The 24697-nt window shown below is 39.7% G+C and overlaps 1 protein-coding gene across 1 annotated transcript in view; it reads right to left on the bottom strand.

Moving 5' to 3' along the window:
* Positions 1–21692, bottom strand: part of CPE (carboxypeptidase E) — a 114096-nt gene extending 92404 nt beyond the window's left edge. Inside the window, exon 1 of the mRNA XM_049631292.1 lies at positions 21274–21692. Within this exon, the coding sequence (XP_049487249.1) occupies positions 21274–21580 (307 nt within the window). The 5' untranslated portion in view covers positions 21581–21692. The remainder of the gene's footprint in view (positions 1–21273) is intronic.
* Between the last annotated feature and the right edge of the window lie 3005 nt (positions 21693–24697).

Below are 24697 nucleotides of genomic sequence, written 5' to 3'. Positions count from 1 at the left end.
AACTGTACCTTTAAATACGGCTTAATGCCAGATGGTCTCCTCAATAAAAAAACAGCAGGAGGCAACATATTAATGTTACTCAACAAGCAAGTCTTCAGACACTCAACCAATGAAATTAGTCTTCAGTGGCTAAGCCATTCTGTCACCATGGCAACACCTACTTCAGAAAAAATATTGGATCTTCCAGTGAAAATGAGCACCCATCTTAAACTCCAGTATGCTCCAAGCTATGATGGTCAGGTTATTTTAGCTAAAGTAATTGACTAGATCGTTTCACTCATCTCACATCAGGTCCACCTATGAAGAGTCATTTGCCCTTCCATTTTGAAATGTTTATCTATACTGTTTCTAACTCTCTTGATTTCCTAGATAAACACGCTCCATTTAAAGGTGTGTGTATGTGTGTGTGCATACACTCGTAGGCTAAGTCCTAAATATAATGACAAATGTCTTAGAAAATTTTCACTGGTACATACTCTTAGGAGTCTGTTGCTAATATTATATCTGATTAAAGAGATTAATCAAGGAAATAAATAATGTACAAACGACCAGAATTGTATTATTACCAGCCTCTAAGCTATCTAATATGAATAAAATTGCATAACTTACATTACATAAGTTAAATCTTATTTTTAATTCAACTCCATTTTTAAGTTGAAATGATAATTTGCCCAAGGGCAGATAACCTCGTTTTACCTGATGAAAATGCAGAGAACCTAGTGTTTGGAAATACACTGTAAACTCAAGATATGATGGTGGGGTAGCAAGGAGACCTTGGAAGCAAGGAGAGAGGGTGTCTAGGAATATAGCAGCAACCCCTGCTCAAATCACATATGAGAAGGAGAATTTCTCGAAAGAGAAAAGAGAGAGAGAGGCAAGAAGAGAGGAACTGGTCTGAGCAGAAAAGAAAGGGATGGATGAAGCAAACAGGTGTCTTAATGTACTGATTTCGTGTACTGATTTAACAATGTAGCTATATACCCATGTATATTCTAATCTGGATTTTGCCACTTACAAGCCTGTGATGTTAAATGTCGCCTCTCTGTGCGTCTGTTTTCAAATTTGTAGAATGGGGATAATAATAGTACCAATCCCACAGGGGTTCAGGATTAGAGGAGTTAAGCCTCTGAACAGTGTTTGGCACATACTATGCATTATATAAGTATGAGCAAAGACATAAAATCAATTCCTATTCCTTTTACAACGTTTCGATAATTTTGCTTATGTTTTCTCTTTCACTCTATCTTATTTATACCATTTTGAGCTACCTCAAAGACAGGCTGTAGAAGCTATAGCAGAAAGACCCCAGGCCGTAAACCGTGATGAGTCTGACACAAGCACACAACCTAATAGATTCCTCAGTCCAGTTAAAGATAACTCAGGAAACGAATTCAGAAATGGGATGTAATATATCTCCCAAGAACAAAAAACCTCATTGCACAAAGAACACATTTGATTAACTAAAACTTATTTTTTTCCATGAAAACACAACTAACTTTAAAATTTCAACATATGTAAACACACACAATACAAACACACTTTCTTTTTCCTTTTAAGGGAGGAAAAAAGAAAGGGTGAATGCAACATTTGAGTGGTAACTCCTTTTTATGAGGAAAAAAAGAAGTCCTTTTTTGAGGAGAAAAAAGTTGCAGTGGTCTTAGAATAACTGACTGGATAAAAAGTCTACTCGTTTTTATTTACTTACGACAAGGGATGGCTCTTCTTCATACTAGAATTAGACCACTCTTTGGCCCATACACGCAAGACTGGGTTGTCACAAACACTATAAATATTTTTGGTCATTCTACTTCTGAAGTCCTTCAGTCATCGACAGGCCTTGTATGTGCCCAGCTAGCATTCTCTGAAAAAAATTTCCAGGGACGACTGGGTGGCGCAGCCTATTAAGTGTCTGACTCTTGATTTCGGCTCAGGTCATGATCTCGTAGGTCCTGAGATCAAGCCCCATGACGGGCTCTGTGCTGATGGGTCCTCTCTCTGTCCCCACCCCACTCACGTGCACTCTCTCACAAGCCTCTCTCTCTCTCAAAATAAATAAGTAAACTTAAAACAAAAAGAAATTTCACAAGAGTCCTGTAAAATTTTCTATGTGAAATATCACATAAAACCTTTGAACTACATAAAACTGCAGCATCTGTGATTTCAGGTTTAATCCTGTGTTGTCTATTCAGCTTTTAAGCAGAGTATATCCTTAACGGAAAGTAAGAAACAAACTGAAATGTAATCCACACTCTTTTTCATTCTAATCCATTGCTATAAGAGAACTTGGAAAACGACCCTAAAAAGTCACTTTTTTATTAAGTTGGCAAAGAAGTAGCTGCTGACGAAACTGCCCAAGCAAATCATTACCAGTATTATTCCCTGACCCTTAACACACAGAAGACTGTCTCCCCACCCCTTCTTCCTGACCTCGCGCCAATTGGCCTCTGGACTCCCACCCTCATGGATGCCCAAATGACCACAGAGCAAATGGGGAATTAGAGCCAGAGTCTGAATAATTCAGACACAATGCTTTCACCTGAAACAATATGATAACCAGAAGGCAAGTTATTTTATCCTGAATTAACTTAAACTTATCTCAACTCTTTTCATTGTAGTATGAACCCATTTCCTGCTCATGAGAACACACCCTCCCTCTCACTCAAACATCAGCCTGAAGATTCTAGCATTTTTACTGCTTGCCTAATGCTGCCTGTAAATTACCAACAGAATCTATCATCGAATCATCGTGATAGGGTCTCGCAAATGGCAAAACACAAAACAAAAATGATTCACCCATATATATTTCATATACATTCTTAATGTCTTCCAATAATGCATACCACTATTTTCTGTACAATAATTTAAGGGGCATTTTTCCGAGGTATAGTACCTACAAAACTGTATCCTTTAGATATAGCCTATTTATTAGATATGCAGTATAATATTAATAATTCTTCTACCATTATGTTTTATAAAACATACACAAATATAGAAATAAAGTTCTTTTTTTTAATGTTTATTTATCTTTGAGAGAGAGAGACAGAGTGCAAGCAGGGGAGGAGCAGAGAGAGAGGGAGACACAGAATCTGAAGCAGGCTCCAGGCTCTGAGCTGTGAGCACAGAGCCCGATGCGGGGCTCAAACTCACGGACTGTGAGATCATGACCTGAGCTGAAGTTGGATGCTTAACCAATTGAGCCACCCAGGTGCCCTTAGAAATAAAGTTCTTTAAGAAACTGTGTCCTGATTGTTGGTTTGAAAAAATTCTCAGTAAATATGTACTCTTCTTTAGCACAAGTAACTTTATTTACATTAAAATTTAATGTAGACATAGGAACAGGACAACACAAGTACTATTTTTGAAAAAGAAACCTCACCCAATATTACTTATTTCTATTCTGTACCCCTGACTTCCAACAATACAATGTATGATTCATTCTGCATGGGGCACACAAACCTTGAGCTGGCCTTACAAACCACAACACCCTCACAAAGGTCTTCTCCCGCTGTTTACATTCTCCTGGGACTAGGATTCCAATTTGGAATACATAATTTAGGAATCTAAGACATCACTATAAAGGGTCAGTGAGATGGGAGATGTCTGGATTACATTCCCCCCAAATTGCCTGTATGTTTTCTAGGAAGTGCTGTGATATAGTGCATATCTGACCTTTGTTAATAAATTCCCATAAATGTATTGTAGCGTATGTGTAACTGTCCTTTGGACAACCTCTGGTTTTGTCAGTGTTTATCCTGAAGCAAGATAAAGTACCTCATCTTGTCTCCCAAAGTAATGTACTCCACAAAGCATCACAGAGGATAGTAGATTCTGCTGACTTCTGCATTCGGCATTTCTGTCCTCCCCAAAGTTTCGTAAGCCATCAACCGTTAAGTCTTTCTCTCCCTCTCTGACCATCCACACCGTCTCTGAACATGTTCCTCTCCTTATTATTCAAGTTAGGGGATTCTTCAGGGTTGAATGTCCAGCCCTCAAAAGAGTTCATCAGAGCAATCTTCCAACAAAAGCTTATTTCTTCCTAGAGAGTAGCTACTACAGCCAAAAGAAATAAATAAATAACATTTTCTATATACACTTAGAGTATGCTGAAGTGATTCATTTCAATCCTTTCCTGATCCGGCCACTTAACACACTGTCCGGCCTCCCCGGGCCTGGCCTTGTCCATCCACCTCCAGCACACCCATACCCAATTACAGCACAAGAGGCAGGAAAATCTAATCCAAGGAATTGAAAACACGGACAAGTCACATTCCTGTAAACTCCCGCACAGACTTCAGTCCATGCAAATAGCTTATGACCCTCAACGGCCACATAAGAAACAGTCATGTTTATTCCCCTCTCTGTATCCACATCGCTATGGGAAATGCTCTAAAAAGAATGCCCAACTGTCTATCAGGAAACGGGTTCTAGGCCTCCTAGGCTACATAAGCTTTGGCAGGTTGTTTAATCTGTCTCTGGGGTTCAATTTATTCATCTATAAAATGAGAGTGTTCCTTCCAGATAGGAAAAAAAAAAAAAATTCTATGATTCCATTTCACAATTCTATGTAGCACTAATAAAGACTGGGCTTAACATTAGGAACAATTTAAAATAATTTTACCCTAATCAAAAAGCTATAATTTGAAAAATTAGTTAAATACTAAATATTTCTGCATAGTGAATTTCTCTCCCAAAATCGTCTGACAAACTACATGATCATTATTCAAATGTTACACAAATACATCTGGATGAACATTCTGGAATGGCTGCCAACACATGGAGAAGAGCTATGGGTTGAATTCTCTTTCAATAACTCAAACTACATCATCTTTTGGTGTTGCTCTTATTTTGTTGTTAAGGACAGTTTTTGAAATGTATAGTCAAGTATAATTGAGCTATATTTAACTGCAGGAACTTGGTCCAACAAAATCAAAATTACTTGACATCTTTTTACTCCAAGACTTTTAGCGAATTTCCAGTAATAGCTACGTAGAGGTGGAAAAATATTGGTAATTAATTGTTACTTATTACAATATAATATATATTATGTGCTTAATATAATTATGATATCTGATATGACCATATCATTTATATGCTTAATTTATAAAATGTTATATATAATGTACACAATATGTTACATATTACATATATATATAACGTTATAATATATAATGTTAGCATAATCTCCATCCCGAATAGTTTTACCCTCCTGAGGAGGGAAATTTATCCCAAGGGACAACATTCTAAACACTGTATTCTCTTTAACGAGGTAAAAATTTCACATGTTAGTGAAAAGTAATTATCTATCACAACATTTATTGAATACTTACATATCACCACTAACAGGGACAGTGAAGAAAAAGATACAACAATAATCTTATACTGGCATAGAATGAATTCCTCTCCTCCACTTTCCAGATTTGATTCACTTAAAGACCTGTTCAAGTCCCCCTTCCTTCTGAAAGCCCTCCCTTCATGATTCCTCTATCAACCCCTTACAGAATCTGAGTCAATACTTTCATAATAAGTACTTGGTAAACTGTTGTTTGTTGCTCCCTTTTGTAAGTATCTCTTCAATTTGCAGAATGTCGGTCATAAGTACCTTGTTATTATTGTTAAATGGGTTCATTAGAGATACAAATATAATAATATACAGTAATAAAAGATGCACATCATTTACTGACTTCTACTACCCAGAGTTGGATTTCCAAATGTGAACTGGGTTAAAAGCACTTCTCTCCGGCATTTCTAAATGCCTAGTGAATGAATGTTTTTAGTTATGCATTTAGGGTGATTTATACCTGCAAGTTGTAAGTAGGGCCTTTTTTGATAATACAGTGTTCTTATTACCTTGGTCTGGGAACTAAGAACATCATGGAAAATGTGGTATGGTCTACAAATGAGAGCCTTCTTGTCCTCTTGGAAATGTTGGCAGAGGTATAAATGCTTTGCTTATACTACTGTCTTTACAGACTCCATAAATACATTAACTTTATTCTATGAATTTGGGGGGAAATACCAGCCCGTCTCACCCTTCTGGACATTCATTTAAGAAACACATTCTCATTCATTCCCTCTCCCTGTACACAGAGTTCACTGAATTATAGCGATCAATGGTTCACCTTCGATATTAAAATAACAATGGCAGCAATGATAAAACTATTCAGGAAGAAATACTTAATGTTCCTGAAAGTTACATGTAATTTTTTTTTAATTATTTTTAATTTTTACTTATTTTTGACACAGAGAGAGAGACAGAGCATGAGCAGGGGAGGGGCAGAGAGAGAGGGAGACACAGGATCCAAAGCGGGCTCCAGGCTCCGAGCTGTCAGTCCAGAGCCCGACGCGGGGCTCGAACCCACAAACCGTGAGATCATGACCCGAGCTGAAGTCGGACGCTTAACCGACTGAGCCACGCAGGCGCCCCTACATGTAATTTTTTTAAGATACTGTCTTGCAAACTGAAATACAGTCAAAAGAGAAGGAGAAATGTTTCTTAGAACAGTATCAAGTACCCCAACTCCCATCTATCCAGCAATCTGAATCAACTATAAAAAGCATACCCAGAAGTCTAAAAATAATGGAACAAAGGTCTCAGAAATATTAAAAACAACTGACACATAGTTCGTGGTTTTCACTGCAAGTGCAAGGCTTAGAGTCATTCCCAACATACACCACCAATTTAGACACGTGAGTAAAATTATTGCACTTTTTTAATGAAGGTTCTCCAGTTCAGTCCACAGTGACCAGAGGAGAGAAAAATCAGTTGCTGGAATGGATTTGAGAGGTACAGTAAAATTGTGTATCACTCACTTGTATGAAAACATGAACCTCTTAATCCCAGACACTACAGTGGACAGTGAAACACTGGAATCAACCAAACACCAGGTAAGTATATTGGGGAGACCTTCTAAACAACACACAGGCCCAGATGTTGTTCTAACCTGGAGAAAGGTGATGTAAGGGAAGCTTATAGGATCCTTCCCATGCATTAGCAGACAGAAGGAAACATCTTATCAGATATTTTGCAAATGTACAACGCTTCCAAAATCTCCTATAGCTCCTGAATTGGGAAGCAAAAATTCTTTCAGAGGGGGATGTCTCCCTACTTTAATCTCCCTACTGAGCTCTGAGCCACTGCATACAGAAAGTAATGCTAAATGCAAGCTTTTTGACACCCGAAAGAGTGATTTATGCAAACAGAAACAATTTAGAAATTAATTTGTTTTTTAAAATTCAAGATTGAACTTATTAGAGTTACAAATTATAAACTCAAAATCCTAGTTATTCCATAAGCATTTAAGTTCAGTTGATAAATCATACAGATGTATTTACAAATCTAGCAGATTCTATAATCTTACCTTCAAGGGAAATCTGCTCACTGAATTAAATTATCTTAAATATTTCAAACTGTAAAACTAAATTTAACACGTTCAATTTCCTTTTTAAGTACTTTGTTTGACTGATTGACAAACATTCTTTCTTAAATATGGTAAATTTAATATTAAATTTACATGATCATTCTTTCTTTTAATTTTATTTAAACAAAACAAAACAAAACAAAAACAGCTCACCCATTTCTCCCACACCCTACTCCATACATGGTGATTCTTAAGTTCTCTTAATGTTCTAATACAGTTTACAAACTTGTTAAAGTTTCATCTTAAAAATCATAATTAACACACTTTCCTATTGGAATTACAAGATTAATCTTTCGACAACGGAATCTACCAAATTGTATTAAACATTTTAAGTTTTAAAAGTCCTTGAAATCCCAATAATATATAAATTATTTCTAAATCTCTTTAGGGTTTAAGAGTCTTACTCAAAAGCAAACAGCTACGTCGAGCCACACAGTTTTGGGGTTACCTTCCCAAAGGAATGTGGGCAGTGTCGGGGGTTACCACCTCAGTTGGCTGAAGTTCTGGTCAAATGAAGCTGACAGCTATTGGGGGCAATTTTTGTCACCACCTTGACTGCCACGTTGAGCTCAATTTCTACTTCATGAACTGCAAAACTTAAGAGAGCAATGGTGACCTTCCCACCTCCCTAGGTTTATGCCCTCTCTTCATCTGATTTTCAAGACAAATTGGAGTTGGCAATTCCCTCCCAGGGGATTATATCACTAATTTGACTTCGTACTTCCTTGGCTCTCAAAATAATTTAGTAATTTCCATCTTGCTTCTTTCTTTTCAATATTTTTTTTATTTTTTTAAATGTTTATTTATTTTTGAGAGAGAGAGAGAGAGAGCACGAGCAGGGGAGGGGCAGAGAGAGGGACACACAGAATCCGAAGCAGGCTCCAGGCTCCGAGCTGTCAGCACAGAGCCGGATGAGGGGCTCAAACCCACCAACAGTGAGATGATGACCTGAGCTGGAGTCGGACACTTAACTGACTGAGCCACCCAGATGCCCCAAGAAATTTCCATCTTGTTTCAAAGCTATTTTCTTTCTTTCCATTATCACTCTGTTTGACAATGCCACACTACTCTTACAAATATTGAAAGAGTATTCAATTGCATGCTAAATATAGTATATAGTATATTTGTCAAATCAATTAAGAAATTAGCAAGAAGGCCTAGTCACCTGGAGAAAAGGAAAACTCCAGCACAAGCAATGATTACATTAATAACTTGTACCTGAATATACAACCAGATTTCTGAAACTTCATTTTGCAACTCTGATTTTTGAGATAAATGAAATGACGATGCTCCGGACATGGAAGCCAAGAAATTTGGCTTTTTTGTGTAGCTGATAATAGGCTGTCCCTGTTTGATAAACAAAGGCAGTATAGACTTAACCCAAATGTGCCTGAGGACTCAGACTGTTCTTTCTACAGCCCTATAACACTTCTTTTTTTTTTTTTTAATTATTTTTTAATGTTTATTTTTGAAAGAGAGAGAGAGACAGAGTGTGAGCAGGGGAGGGGCAGAGAGAGAGGAAGACAGAATCCGAAGCAGGCTCCTGGTTCCGAGCTGTCAGTACAGAGCCCGATGGGGGGCTCGAACCCACAAACTGTGAGATCGACCTGAGGTGAAGTCAGACACTTAACTGACTGAGCCACTCATGGCGCCCGGCCCCATGCACATCTTAGAAATAACCCCCTTGAAGGGTGCCTGGCAGGCTCCATCGGTGGAGCATCTGACTCTTGATTTCAGGGTCTTAAAAAATAACCTCCTCAAGTTACCTGTCTTTTTTATAGTGTAACTATTCTTAATATGGTTATGAAGTCTTTTCTAATGCATAAAGAACAGCAAGTTATGTGCATTTTTACAGGGGATTAATTAAGATTACTTGTGACAAGATCCTAAAAAAAAACACACAAGGAAATCTTTCAAATGTTTTGGTTTTTTTTTTTTTTTTCAACAATAGGCAGACTCTTTCTGCTTCTTTAAGTTCCCATTAAGATAAATACTCTCCAATTCCTCACCTGTGACGGGTATGGAAAATCAGTTCATGTAGGACCAAACTGGAGGCTGTTTACAAAGAGAGGGAGAGCTGCTGAATAAAGGCTGGGCAGTAAAAGAGCTGGTACACATCCCTGAGTGTTTACAACCCCAAGGAAACAGACAAAAGCCTCCCAATCGATATTCCGATGACGACTCTATTCTAATAGCCACAGAAGAAAGGAATAGCCAAAGGTGGCATGGGAACACAATGTGGGCCCACATTAACCCATTAGGTTCTCCAAACCTACCTCAGAGGGTATCTAGCTGGAATCCTCATGAAAATAAAGGCAACTCTGACCAAATATCTAAAACCCTGGTGGAATATCTGACCAGATTTAGAGAAAGCAACAATAACTCAAAAAACCTTCCTGAAAGAAAAAAGCTTCTGAGAAGACTTTTTAAAATTTTTTTTCCAGTTTATTTATTTATTTTGAGAGAGAGCGCACAATTGGGAAGAGGCAGAGGGAGAGTGGGAGAGGCAGAGATTCCCAAGCAGGCTCCACACTGTTAGCACAGAACCTGACGTGGGACTCAATCTCAGGAACTGTGAGATCATGACCTGAGCCGAAGTTGGACACTCACCCGACTGAGCCACCCAGGCGCCCCTATGATTTCAATTTTAAGTAATCTCTACACCCAACGTGGGGCTCAAACCCACAACCCCGAGATCAAGAGTTGCAAGCTCTACCGACTGAGCCAGCCAGGTGCCCCAAGACTTTTTTCTTTTTTTTTTTAATTTTTTTTTTTAACGTTTATTTATTTTTGAGACAGAGAGAGACAGAGCACGAACGGGGGAGGGTCAGAGAGAGGGAGACACAGAATCTGAAACAGGCTCCAGGCTCCGAGCTGTCAGCACAGAGCCCGACACGGGGCTCGAACTCACGGACCGCGAGATCATGACCTGAGCCAAAGTCGGCCGCCCAACCGACTGAGCCACCCAGGTGCCCCAAGACTTTTTTCTTAATAAGCCACTTAGATAAAAGATAAACGTCTTTCATTCCTGATGGTAGCTATGAGTAGGAGTGAAAACAAGGAAAATGAAAGCTATTTTAGAGATGCAAGTGGAATCTCTGAATATAAATACTTAAACCAATTTGAAATTTCAAATAATTTAAAATTATTTCTCCATTCATGATTATCTTGCCATCATCTAGACAAAGCCTGTATGTCTATATAGTATTTTAGTCTATTTGTCTATGTAGTATCATTCACATCCATAAAATATTCACATGAGAATTATCTAACTATATTTTGTATTGCTTTAGCATCTTCCAAAGACTGAATCTGACTCTTGAGAAAATACATTTAACAATTGGGTTTCTCTTTGTGCGAGCACTCTAGAGGTCCTGTTGACTGTGTAGAGTTAATACAGGTTCCCAAAAGTCCCTTAACTTAATTCCCATAAAGCTGATTATGGGAAGAATCTGGCTTAAGATTGACTGAGTTTCCACAATGAATGAGACTGGTTTGCTCTAGTAAACTTCAAAAAAAATAAAATAAAATAAAATAAAATAAAGATCTGTGCTGAACAATGTCACAATTTGAGACAAATTAAACTATTTCAATAAGACTGTGCTTTAAAACAGATGTCCAACACTGCACCTTCAAAACACAAAAAGGACAGAAGACATTTTGTTTTGCAAACGTCTAACATTTCCGTAGTTTCCCCTCCAGATACTGTTTTTACGAGTGATCCAGCAAGAATAGAATAGGGAACCCTTTGACCCTTATATTTATATGCAGCACACATTTTACAGAATAAAGTAATGTGACCACTAGTGACACAGCATGTAAATTAAGCTCAATGTGTGTTAAAGAGTAAATGCAAGTCAAGAAACTAAATAACTCATTTCATGATATGCAAAGGCATTGCCTGAAGGGGTGACTAGCAGAGAAAATAAAATAGCATTTTATTGTGGGGATTCAATGGGGATTCAGTAAAAGTTCTCTAAATTAAATGAATGGTATTAGCTACACTGACAAAAGCCTACATTTTCTTTTCATCTTGGAAAGATGCCTTTACCTTGAGATGTTACATAGCAATTTTTTATAATGGTTATGAGAACAGGCCATTTTTAAAACTATCCCTTGACTAGAAAAAGAAAAAAAAGGAGGGGGGGGAGTTTCAGAATATTGGTCAGGGAGGTGACAGCCCAATATTTATATCGAGGTTTTCCTACTCTGAACTCATGGTGAAGCTCATGATTTGTGCAAGTTGTTGAAATGAGCGCTAGAAACAAAATATTCCTTGGGAGAAAATAATTACACAATGGCAGTGAATAGCAGCTATGCGGTAAAGAGAAAATTTTCTGGTGTTGAATAATTTAAGCCATGTAATAAGAGAAATGGGGTAGGTCCAATCAGACAGCATCACTCTGGGATGTGAACATGTGAGTCGTTGCCTGCAAATGCAAATATGTGAGATCATTGTTGTTTTTCCCAATTACCCAACACACAAAACCACAACAAGGGATTTTTTTAGGAACCAGGATTTAAGTTAAAGATACTTAGTCTCATTTTTGAAATGAGCGATCTGTATCCATTTTTTAAATAATCTGTCTTTGAAAGCAAATGTCTTAAAAATGAGAGGTATTATTATTGTTTTATTATTATTATTATTATTATTATAGAACTATGATGCTCAGCAGTGACTTTAGAGTAAACAGATTTCTATATAAAAAGAACACAAGGTATTTATTGGCAGTAGAAAATTATTTCTGAGTTTTATTATAATTCATTCATTTCTTCTTTAAGAATCAACTCTGTAATTCTCTACATGAGCCACCTTATCCATTAAGGATCACTATTTGAGGACAGTTAAAGATGTAGGCGATCATTTGAAAATAATAAAAGGCTCTGGTAATACAGACAGGATCTCTTCTGAAGCCACATTTTATTAGAAAGAGCTGGCTGCTGGATTGCCTACAAAACACCATAGCCTGAACTTTGAAAGAAAGAGAAACATTCGCAGAGGAATGGACTGGCAGCAATTACAGTAATTAACAAGGGAAGGAAAGAGCAAATTTAAACGTATTTCAAATTTGAGCTCATTCGACCCAACAGCTGGCTTTCAGATAAACCTCCTTTTCTATGGCATTTTCAAAGGCATGATTTGAGTGCCATCTCATGAAGGAAGGGATGATTAAAACCTGGGTAGTGTGCTTTCTTTCTATGTTCAAAAGAGCATACAGTTTTAGGGAAGCCTGAGTGCCTCAGTTAAACATCCAACTCTTGGTTTCAGCTCAGGTCATGATTTCACAGTTCTGAGTTCAAGCCCCACTGACAGTGCAGAGACTGCTTGGGATTCTCTCTCTCTCCTCTCTCTCTCTCTGTCCCTACCCCGCTTGTGCTCTCTCTCTCTCTCTCTCTCTCTCAAAATAAATAAACTTACCTTTTTTTTTTTTTTAAAGAGTACACAACACCAAAGGCTCATGCAGATTTTTTAAAGGTCAAAAATTTTACTAAGTAAATTTTTACTGATTATCTCTAGAACTTTTATTTCATGCTTAAGAAGCCACCTAATTTTTCTACAATGTCTCAAGGGGAGGAGTCTAGTTATAGCAGACAACAAACACAGCAAGCCATTACTGAAACATACAGGTGGTGGATTCTCCATTAAGCAAAACTGGATGCATCACAATAAAGCATCAGTGTATATATAAGAAAAATCCCAGTTCTACCCCTTCTTGTTGTCACACTTCTGGTATGCTAGCATGCATGAAATCAACACTGACCTTCAATACAGCTTCGTTTTGTGATGCACCATTTTTTGTCTGTTTGAGAAATTTTATTTATTCCACAACCATTCTCTGAGTGGCCACTATGTCTTACACACAGTAGTAAACATTCAGGATAAATACAATCCCTGCCCACAAAAAGCTCACAGTCCACTAGGAGAACACAGACCAACATTGGAAAATACCATAATAGAGGTAATAATAGACTGAGGAATTTATACTTACTATTTCATTTAAACATCAGATTATTGTCATCTCATAGGTGATGAATTTCAGACTTAAAGAGAAGTTAAGTAATTCACCCAAGAGCAACTAATTAAAACTAAGAAGAGATGGAAAAGAAAAAAAAAAAATAGGAAGAGACAAAATTTGAACAACACCCTCCTGACATCAGTGTGTGTACTATAAACCTTTATGGTACAGCTATTCAAAGAACTATGGAAAACAAAGAATGGACCCCACTGAGAGTAACAAAATGAGGGAGGGGTGAGAAAGGAGGTTTCAAAGAGCTTTCACTCACACTGAGTCTGTAAAAGAATAAAGTATTCAGGACCTGAACAGTTTCATTATAAACTTTTTGGAAAAACAAGTTAGTCTGCCAAAGTAAATCCTGGGATTGCCCTGGATTTATTTAGCTACCTGAAGGAACAAGCATAAAGACATTCGCAAATAACGATGAACACTTTCACTGTTCTTACTGAATGAAGCAAAAGAAGATGTTAAACTGAAGAAAAGCAGAAAAGCCTCATATTTGAAAAATCGATAAAAGGCAAACGTTTGTGAACAAGAAACAGTGACAAGCAGGGAAAAGTCCCCCTGGGCTGTCAGCTGGCCTTGTGCGGTACCATCAGAAGAGGTAAGCATCCGTCAGGTGTCACGTGGAAACACGGCCAAGAAGGCCTTCTCCAAATGAGCAGAGCCAATGGAGCACATTTTCCAGACTGACTGAAAGTGAAGATTTTTAACAAATTAGCCCGTCTTCTCAATAACTAGAGGCAAGCGACCTCACTAAATTATTTGCTATGTATTCTACTGCTTCGGCCTCACAGCAACCCTACGAGGTCTGAGTTTTTAAGTATTCCTGTTTTAGAGATAAGAAAAACAGGTAAACAGAAATTGAAAGCACAAAGCTACTGAGGTGCCCGGGTGGCTCAGTCAGTTGGGCGTCCGACTTCAGCTCAGATCTCACAGCTCATGTGTTCGAGCCTCACATCAGGCTCTGTGCTGACAGCTCCGAGCCTGGAACCTGCTTCATATTCTGTGTTTCCCTCTCGCTCTACACCTCGCCCACTCACACTCTGTCTCTCTCTCTCTCTCTCTCAAAAATAAATAAACATTAAAAAAAATTTTTTTAAAAAGGCATAACGCTACTTCCCAGTAAAGGAATTGGAACGCATTTGTTAGTTTAACCTTTCCTATCAAAATTATCTGTCCTATGATTGCCTCAGAACCGCATTTCTCAATTCAATAAGCATATCTAAAGACTTTACACAAATCACTATGCTAGATGTTTATGGGCAAAAATAAAAAAGGAAAACATATGCTCTCCATCCCTGAGGAACTCCTTGTATGAGTCTCTCAGCTACAGAATTGCCAAACTAATCCTGCATAATATGTTAATGAATGATAATGTACTAATGCTTCTGTGCAATACTAGTTCCAAGATGAGTTCCTTGGAAAAAAAAAAAAGGGAGGGTTGGGGGAGGAGAGCCCTTGGGGAAAAAATATTGGAAAATACTGTATAGTATACATCTAGCTTGGAGATTTGAAATATAGGCTAGCTTATTTAAGGGCTCTGATAAGGCTTGCAATATACAAGCCTATTTATTTTTGTTTACCTAGTATTTCTCAAGCCAAGCTGACCAAATGTTCCATTGAATATACTTGGGGGAAAGCTAGGTTATGTGTAACCCTTTATGGGGGCTATTTTTGTATTTGTCACAAATATCATTCCCAAAGGAAGTAACTGCAAATGTGGGGATTTCACCCCTAGGGTATGCCAATAAGGGATGCTGGGAGGTGATTCCTTTGCCATCTCTCAAATCAGTTTCCATAAAAAACTGGTACTGAGCACAGGATATAATGTTAGGGGCCAGTCCCATTTCCTCACTTCCATAAGCCAATCACACGTCAATCAAATACACAATTTCTGGCAAGAGCTGCAATGACTCAGGTCTAAAAATAACTCTTGACCATATGTGGTACACATCTAGATCCTTCTCCAGAATCTAACCTCTATGTTCACTAACTATAAGGTGTTATTCAGTTGTAATCACTTCCCATGAATACATAACATACTAACTTGGTATGAAAAAGGCCATACGAAATAATCAAAATCCCCACTTTGTTTTTAATTTGGACAGAAATTTTGCCAACATTAAATGTTCCATCACAATATTTGGCAAATGAATACTGGCATTCGTACACTTTCAATTTTAACAGATTTTGGAAGGAATAGGTCCAAAATAATCATTCCAGCCTTTGAGAGAGAAAAATCTATGCTCCAAAGAATGTTTCTAAGATAGCATTTTAGCTATAAATCAGATTTACTTGCCAAGAGCCATCTTAAACTACATGTAAAAGAATTCACGTCTTCTTCTTCAAATTAGTTTATTTCTTCAAATGCACCAATCTAAACTCCAGTTCAACTCTGGGAGGAGTGGTCTGGGAATAAAGATTCATTGCATAGACATAAATTAATACTATAGGTTTCTTTTATGAGTATTGCGATGATGGATATGCATGCTTAGGAGAGAATATGTTTGGGTTTGAGCACATGAGTCCCTAGGTGTAGAAATATTTTAAAAGTATAAGATATAAGCAAACAGGAAGAAAAATAAGGAACATGACAAGTCCTGGAAGGTATCGTATGGAAGGGAACACATCTAAGAATCTAGGATCAGCCAAGAGCCCAGTTGGAGGACTCACTCACTCTTAACCCAGCCCTCATTCTAGTCCTGCATCTGGGGTCCAGACTCACAAAGTGTGAGGAGATGAAACTGGTTCCAGGACTACTTGTGGTTCTTCTGAGGATGGCTGATACCCACAACCTTCCTCCAATACAGTTTTGTGGGTCTCCAAGTGATACAAAATAATAACTAAGACCCAACATTCAACCAGTCAAGAATCAAGTTGATTCCTCCGGGGCCACGACAGAATAAATACGGATATTCCTTGCTGATCAATTCAAAATGGAACTTTCTTTCCCTTTTGATGAATTCAAATGCAGAATATCTGAGAGAATGAATCATTTTCAGTAGAGAAGTTAGAGCTCAGCCCACAGCCTAGTACCAAGCAAGTATGATGGTCACTTCTTTCTGCTCAGAAAGACAGTTGATGATGTCAACCAACACCTTCCATCCATAACCTGCTAATCTAACCAAGTAAACCTCTTACTTGCCAGTTCTACCACAGGGAAAGTTTTATGTGTACTGTAGATGTTGTTTTGTTTTGGGAGAGCTCTTCTATTATAATAACTAAATCCTTAGTCATTTGCTACATTTTTCTAAAGTTCATTTTTTTTAAGTTTAAAGTTCATTCGCTACAATTTTGGTTAGGAAACTAACAAACGTGACACTTCTCTCTTACTGGAAGGTAAAATGAATATTGGCAAGTTGATCAAAGTCCTAATCAAGTAAATGAATTTGTTAACCCCAATATTATCTCCTACTAGCTTAATCAGAAATATTATTTCAGGGGTGCCTGGGCGGCTCAGTCAGTTAAGCATCCGACTCAGCTCAGGTCATGATCTTGCAGTTTGTGAGTTCGAGCCTGCAGCAGGCTCCGTGCTGACAGCTCAGAGCCTGGAGCTTTCTTTGGATTCTGTGTCTCCCTCTCACTCTGCCCCTCCCCCACTCATGCTCTGTCTCTCTCCCTCTCTCTCTCAAAAATAAACACTAAAAAGTTAAAAAAAAAAGGAAAGAAATATTATTTCAAACAAACAAAAAGGATACTTACAAGGTGAAAATAGTTAAGACATTGACCTTAGATGCACAGGACTCTGTTAAAACATACATCAACTGCACATTTCTTGCCCTCTTGTCATCCAGTCTTCAGTAATTTAATGTTCCCAATCTCCTTTACCCAGTCCTCCCACACTGTTCTTCCAGTTCCTAATTCTCAATTCTCCAGAGCACAGGGAGTAGCTTGGGTATCACTTCAGAGCCCATAGAACTTGGCCCACTTAGCAATCAAAAAGAATGAAATCTTGCCATTTGCAACTACGTGGATGGAACTAAAAGATATTATGCTAAGCAAAATTAGTCAGTCAGAGAAAGACAAATATCATATGACTTCACTCATACGAGGACTTTAAGATACAAAACAGATGAACATAAGGGAAGGGAAGCAAAAACAATTTAAAAACAGGGAGGCGGACAAAACATAAGAGACTCTTAAATATGGAGAACAAACAGGGCTACTGGAGGGGTTGCGGGAGGGGGGATGGGCTAAATCGGTAAGGGGCATTAAGGAATCTACTCCCAAAATCACTGTTGCACTATACACTAACTTGGATGAAAATGTAAAAAAAAAAAAATTAATTAAATTAAAACAAAAAAAGAACTTGGCCCACTTAGAGTGTGGGGTGCTCAAAAAAACAAAAACAAAAACAAAAACCAACAACAAAAAAGCATTGAATGCATCCATTTCTACCTCAGAATAAGTGTGCATATTTCTTTTTCATTTCTTAAAATATTTTACTCTAAAAAGAATTTGAAAACCATTTGAGAAAGGTGGATATTCTCCAACTTCCTAAGAAGTTATTCATACAAGTACTGTCAAACTTCAGTTTATTTATTTATTTTGAGAGAGAGAGAGAGAGACTGCAAGCACGAGAGCAGGAGCAGGGGAGGGGCAGAGAGAGGGAGAGAGAGAACCCCAAGAAGGCCCCAAGCTTGACAGCACAGAGCCTAACGTGGGTCTCGATATCACGAACCGTGAAATCATGACCTGAGCTGAAACCAAGAGTCGGACGCTTAACCAACTGAGCCACCCAGGTGCCCCGTATCAAACTTACGTATTAATCAGACCTCTCTGTTTACTAGTTTTAGAAATAAGACAACAGGCCCAAAGTGGAGTCATTTATGCTAAGCCCCACATCACCAAACCAAGACTTAACTTAATTACAGTTTTATCTGTTCCAGAAATAAAATCTTAAACTGGCCAATCAGGAACCACTAGTCAATCAAAACTAGTGATCAGCACTAGTTAAGGATTCTGCCTGATAGATCCCTACCATCCCCTAAAGGAAAGTAACCTTACAATAATCAATCTGCTTTTTTGCCTAACTTCTTTCTTCCCACTCCCTACTGCTTATTTTGCATAAAATGTGCTCATTTTGCACAACTCCTTGGAGCTCCTTTCTATCTGCTAGATTGGATGCTACCCCATTCATGAATCGGTGAATAAAGCCGATAAGATCTTTAAAATTTACTGTTAAATTTTGTTTTTTAACACTAATTCACTGAAAATTTCTAACCTACTTATTTCCTCTTATAAGTGGTAGAGGGAGAAATTACCCCTGTGGTATTTTTAGTGTTGGGTCATAATAGGTCATTTCTACCTTTAAAAATACAATGGATGGGGCACCTGGCTGGCTCAATCGGTGGAGCATTAGATTCTTGATCTTGGGGTGGTGAGTTCGAGCCCCACATCAGGTGTGGAGCCTAACTAAAAATCATAATAAAATAAAAACAAATGAAAATACAATGGATAGACATTTGTATTTTGTTATTAAGTAATACCATGAACTTAAAGTTCCCTTCATTTAACAAGGAACTATAAAGCACATAATGTAAAACATTTGAGTTCACTTTTATAAAATGGGTTTGCTTGTTTTTTTGTTGTTGTCTTTATGAGGAATAAAACATTTTATTTTAAAACACTGTGTTATTCAACTAATGACTGAGTTCATTTTTTCCGTAATACATATTGAGTGCCTGTTGTGTGCCAGATTCAGGCTAGGTGTTGGAGGCATAGTCCCCCTCATCCACCAACCCCCTCCCTTCCGCTTATAGAGTTTGCAATCTAAAAGAAAAATTGGCAAATCTTGAAAGTCTATACGTTCCAGGTATTAAAGTAAAAAAATTACTGTTTTCATCTTCAAAAGCACATTGCATTCTAAGAGTAATATCACTTTAGAATATTATTTCTAGGGGCGCCTATGTGGCTCAGTCAGTTAAGCATCTGACTTCGGCTCAAGTCTCACAGTCCGTGGGCTCCAGCCCCGCATCGGGTTCTGTGCTGACAGCTCAGAGCCTGGAGCCTGCTTCAGATTCTGTGTCTCCCTCTCTCTGCCCCTCCCCAACTTGTGCTCTCTCTCTTATTCTCAAAAATAAATAAACATTAAAAAAATTTTTTTTAAGAATTTTATTTCTAAACTTGAAACAAGACAACAAAAACGTTAACATTAGCTTTCATATAATCTTGAAGAAACAATGTAACAAATTCTGAGGAACAGTCTCTAAAAGCAGAATAACAAAAGGTTCTTATTAAGCAGGCAACAGGAGACACAAATATTTAGATTAGCTTTATCTGTGCCTGGGATATCATGGCTTTGGTTATTGGAGATTTTGGTTATTTGAGGTACCTGGACTTTGGTTATTGGAAATAACCGAAAAGGAGTCATTGCATTTTAAATTTTCCTTTATTTTCAGATAATAGTAAGTAAGAAACTAATCTTCAAACTTTCTAAGTCTACACGCTGAGTCCTACTAGACCTTACTACATAAAATGTTTTCTAGGATTTCATTTTAGGGTTTTGACAGCAAATTTATTCAAACCTTTCCTCTTCTATTAGCTGAAGGTAAGAAATGTTTCCTGTTTGAAGATTTACTATGGATCAACCCATACACTCTGCATTTGAAGATCCAAGTGTCCCTATTAGTCACTTACTTTCATCTTTTTTCAATTTGATTCTTAAATATCATTATAAAACTATCCTGGCCCTACACTGAGAATTTTTAGCCTATTTTCTAGGTTTCTTTGTCATAAAAAAACAAACAAACAAGCATCCCATGATGATATTAGTAGGCCAGATTATTTTAACAGTATCTTTAGTATCAGAAGACAGGCCTTATATCACTCTAAGAGTTACATCATTTCCAAAGAGCAGAAGCATATTGAAAAGGGCCCCAAGAACATTTTTTAAATCCCTTTATTGATACTAAATGAATCATATTTAATGTAAATAAAACGTGCTTAACATATTTAGAAAGAAGGTGCTTAAGAACGCCTTATGGGAATGTTCCTTATGGGAACATCAGCTGAAATAAAAACCTGGTCACAAACTATTCGTGTCAACTGGCTAAAGCAGGGGAAATGGGGTATTCCTTTTTTTCCTTAGGCCTTCTGCGGTTTCAAAACGGAAACGTCTGTCAAGAGGCCACTTTCGCACCCTGGGAAGGAAGACCTGCGTGTCTGCCCACCACTCCCACCCCCCACCCCCCCCCCCCCCCGTGTTTCCCCTCTCTTTTTAACCCCGGGGGCGCGCCCCCGGGGCGCGCACACAAAACACACACACACACATACACACACACAGGTAGGGATGGGTATGCAGAGCCCGCAGGACCCAGTAAGCTGGTCCTCTGCAAATGAGGAAACGAATGATAAACGGCTCTTCCTCGTTTCCTCTAAGTCCCTGACTTTTGCACCTCGTCTCTCTACTCTCGTCTGCAAGGAGGACTGATGTCCTCGCTGGGGACTCTCAATTATTCTCCCGGGTCGTTGATTCGGCCAAGTGAACACCGCGTTTTGCTCGCGCGCAGATTCGCCTGCTCCGCGATCCCACCTCCACCCCGCCAGCCTCTCTGGCCCATGTTCACCAAAGGGCGAGCTAAGGGCTGGGGTGGGCTCGAGGCGGGGGGCGGGGGGGGGGGCAGGAAGGACCGCAGAGACGGGGGACCCGGCGACCCGCAACGCTCTAGGTCAGGTTCATCTCCATCGCCATCCCTCCCTGCACTCTTCACCTTCCACCCCAGCCGCCCTTTCCCATAGGGCACCCGGGCCCCACCTTGCCCCACCGCCACCAGTCCACCCCTCTGCGGCCCTCCGAGACGCCCCCCAGAGACGGCAGGGTGCAGCGCCCTTACCAGGCTCATGGACACCGGGGTTGTCGGACAGCTCGATGACCAGGAGCTCCCGGCCCTCGAAGCTGCGCCCCACCGTGTAGATCCTGCTGATGGCGGTGCACTGCAGCCACACCGACACCAGCGCCTCGCGCAGCTCGGGGTAACGGTGGTACTCGAAGGAGATGCCGTCCTCCTGCTGCAGCCGCCGGCGCCGCCTCATGCCCGCCGCGGGCGCCCCGGGCTCCTGGGCTTGGGCGCCCAGCAGCCACCCGCAGGCGGCCAGTGCCCCGCACAGCGCCAGCAGCGCCCGGCCTCCTCTCGCGGCCATCGCCCCGCGCCGCCGCCGCCTCCCGTGCCTCGCTGCGCCCGCGGCCTCTTTTGTCTGCGCTCGGCGACTCTGCCGGCCGGCGCTGCTGGGGGCGCCAAGTTCCGCAGCAGCCTCCGCCCGCCTCACCTTCCCGGGGCCACCGAGTGCGCGCTGCGCGCTGGGGCCACCCACAGGGGAAGGGCGAAGCGGCGGCTCCGGGCCGCACTACCGGCCGCCGAGCCCAGGGGAGCAGCAGGAGAAACCACTGCGAGGAGGGGGCCGGCGCCCGCGAGCGGGATTCGGTAGTGGTCGGGGAGGGCTGCGGGCGGGCTTGGCTCGGAACCACGTCAAACGCGGAATGGCGCAGGGGACGACGCAGGTGAAGTGACAGCTCAGGGCTGGGTCTGCGAACGTTGATGTCATTGAGAGACCCACGGCACCGGAAAAGTACCCTTGGGTTGCTGGTGGAGGCTTTTAAAGTAACATCTGTTCTAAGACCAGGGTTTCCATCTTGATGCACCGATAATTAGAGAATATTCCAGAAAAAGAAAGAAAGAAAGAAAGAAAGAAAGAGAAAGAAAGAAAGAAAGAAAGAAAGAAAGAAAGAAAGAAAGAAAAAGAAAGAAGGAAGGAAGGAAGGAAGGAAGGAAGGAAGGAAGGAGGGAAAGGAAAGGAAGGAAGGAAGGAAAGGAAGGAAGGAAGGAAAAGAAGTATTGGCAGCCAGTTACCTTGTCCCTCTGATGGATCTCTAATGACTGTATTGATAGTCCAAACACAAACCCAAGAGTTGGATTTTCATTTATTGCAAGGTCTTGCTGGAGAACAGAACATTGTGCACTTTGATTTAGAGGCTTAAGAGAATAAAAATGCATTCTATCATCTTGCACATACTGTCTTCACTTGCGTTAAACGCACATTTCTGGATTCTTTCAGGAAAAAACAAACAGAGGCTGTCATTTGGCAGTTCCTGTGCCAACATCCATCTGTAACGCCCCTCTGGAAAACAAAGTGTAACGCTGGGGACAATGGATGTAGTTTGGCATTAAGATTAAATCTTTCAGGAGCAGTTTATTTGGGTAGTTCTGGCTCAGAGTTTCTTACTAGATTGTAACCAGGATGTTGGGTGGGACTGCTGTCATCTGAATGCTTGACTGGGGCTGGAGAATCTTTTCCAAGAAAACATTTAAAAATGAAAAGATGAAATTCTGTTATAGAAAGAAAACTCTGATCCTGAGAAATAATGTCTCCGGAACCCTCCTAAAGTTATTGTAAAAAATCTGTAATCATTTAGAGCTTTAAATGCCCACCCTTTGGACAAGATTTATGTTCCTGGAGCAACTCTGACATAGATGTGATTCTGAAGAGGTTGCCATTTGGATGTAAGAACTGTATACATCTAATTAAATAATCCATCGAGTACTCTAAGCAAGCAGAAAAACTGGACACGTGTGGGTCATTTTTCATGTTAGACACTTTTTTTTTCCCTTAACTTACTCTTTTTCTACCTGCCCAACAATGTATCACACTGAATAAAAACTTTCTCCTGGAAAAGGACCCAGACATTTAAATGATTTTACTGGATAAAAAAAAATTGTTTGGGGGTGCTTGGATGGCTCAGTCAGTTAAGCATTGGACCTTTCATTTCAGCTCAACTCGGGATCTCACAGTTCGTGGGATAGAGCCCCACCTCAGGTTCCATGCTAACAGGGCAGACACTGCTTAGGATTCTCTTTCTGACCCTGCCCCCCCCCCAAAATAAATAAATATACTTAAAAAAGAAAAACAGAAAAATGTTTCTGGAGAAACTGGTTCCACACCCCTCTGTCTACATTTCCTACGGCAGCATGGGTCTTCTTTTTTGGATTTCTTTTTAGGGGTGGGGGGAAGCGGCCACTGTGAGGACATATGCCACTCATTAGATTTGAATCCAGTCATGTTCCTTGTCAATGTACACAGAGCTAAGAACTGTATATTTTCCACCAGGACCAGTCTGTGCTTGATTACATAGTCCAGAAGTTTAAAACCAGAGTTATAATTACATTTCTAAAATCATGCCCAAAAGAGCAACCTTGGAAACCTAGAAAAAGAAAACGGAGAGGCTAAAACCAATACCTTCAGAAGTGGGAAGTTAAGATTTTCATGTTAGCAATTTAAGGTAACCACACTAATTTGTGGCTAGGTGGGGCATATCAACTAGTAACTATACACATGCACAACATAATATTCTTTGAAGTCCTGTGTCGCCCTTTAGCTGTCTCTGTAAACAAAGGGCGTGTTTTCTATTTTTTCCCAAATCTCATTTTTATGGGTTGCTTTTACTTGTTTTTAAGTGAGTGGAATGTTAATGGCTACGTGGTCTCATTTAAGGAGGAAATTTTGCACCTTAGAAGTTTGTTTCCCTTGTATGGAAAACGAAAGGATCTGATTGGATTATTCATTTGAGGACAAGCGAATCATCTAGAGAGTCTGTAAAATGTGCAGCTTCACGAACCCCATCAGTGCAGGTCTGACATGTGTTCCAAGTATTGACAAGAACACCAAGTATTTTCGATTTTGATATTTGATTGACCATCTCACTTGAGAAATACTGTCCTAAATGTTTTCTTTTCTTTATTTCTTTCTTTCTTTTCTTTTCTTTTTTAGTGTTTATTTTGAGAGAGAGAGCATGAGTGGGAGTGGGGCAGGGAGAGAGAGGGAGAGCAAGAATCTCAAGTAGGCTCCACACTCTCAGCACAGAGCCCAATGCGGGACTTGAACTCACCAACAGTGAGATCACGACCTGAGCTGGAATCAAGAGCCAGACACTTAACCAACTGAGCCATCCAGGTGCCCCTGTCCTACATGTTTCCTAAGGTCTTTTTCAGATCTAAAATGTTATGATTCTGGAAGAGTTTTTTTAGAAAAAAAAAAATAGATGATAGAGCTCCTTCGTTATTTGGGGGCATACTACATACACCAAGGAACCAGTCTAAAGGAATTAAAACGTGGTCCTTGAATTTCTGGACTATTTTAGGTATAGGTCATCTTCATTGGAGCACATACTACTTGTTTGTGGTTTCATAGCCAATTATATAAAAGCCATATATATATATATATGTGTGTGTATACACATACACACACACACACACACACACACAC

This window comes from Panthera uncia, chromosome B1 (genome assembly GCF_023721935.1).
Source record: "Panthera uncia isolate 11264 chromosome B1, Puncia_PCG_1.0, whole genome shotgun sequence".
In the NCBI taxonomy this organism is placed as follows: domain Eukaryota; kingdom Metazoa; phylum Chordata; class Mammalia; order Carnivora; family Felidae; genus Panthera; species Panthera uncia.
The sequence above is the reverse complement of the archived record's forward strand: the minus strand, read 5'-3'. Positions and strand labels throughout refer to the sequence as shown.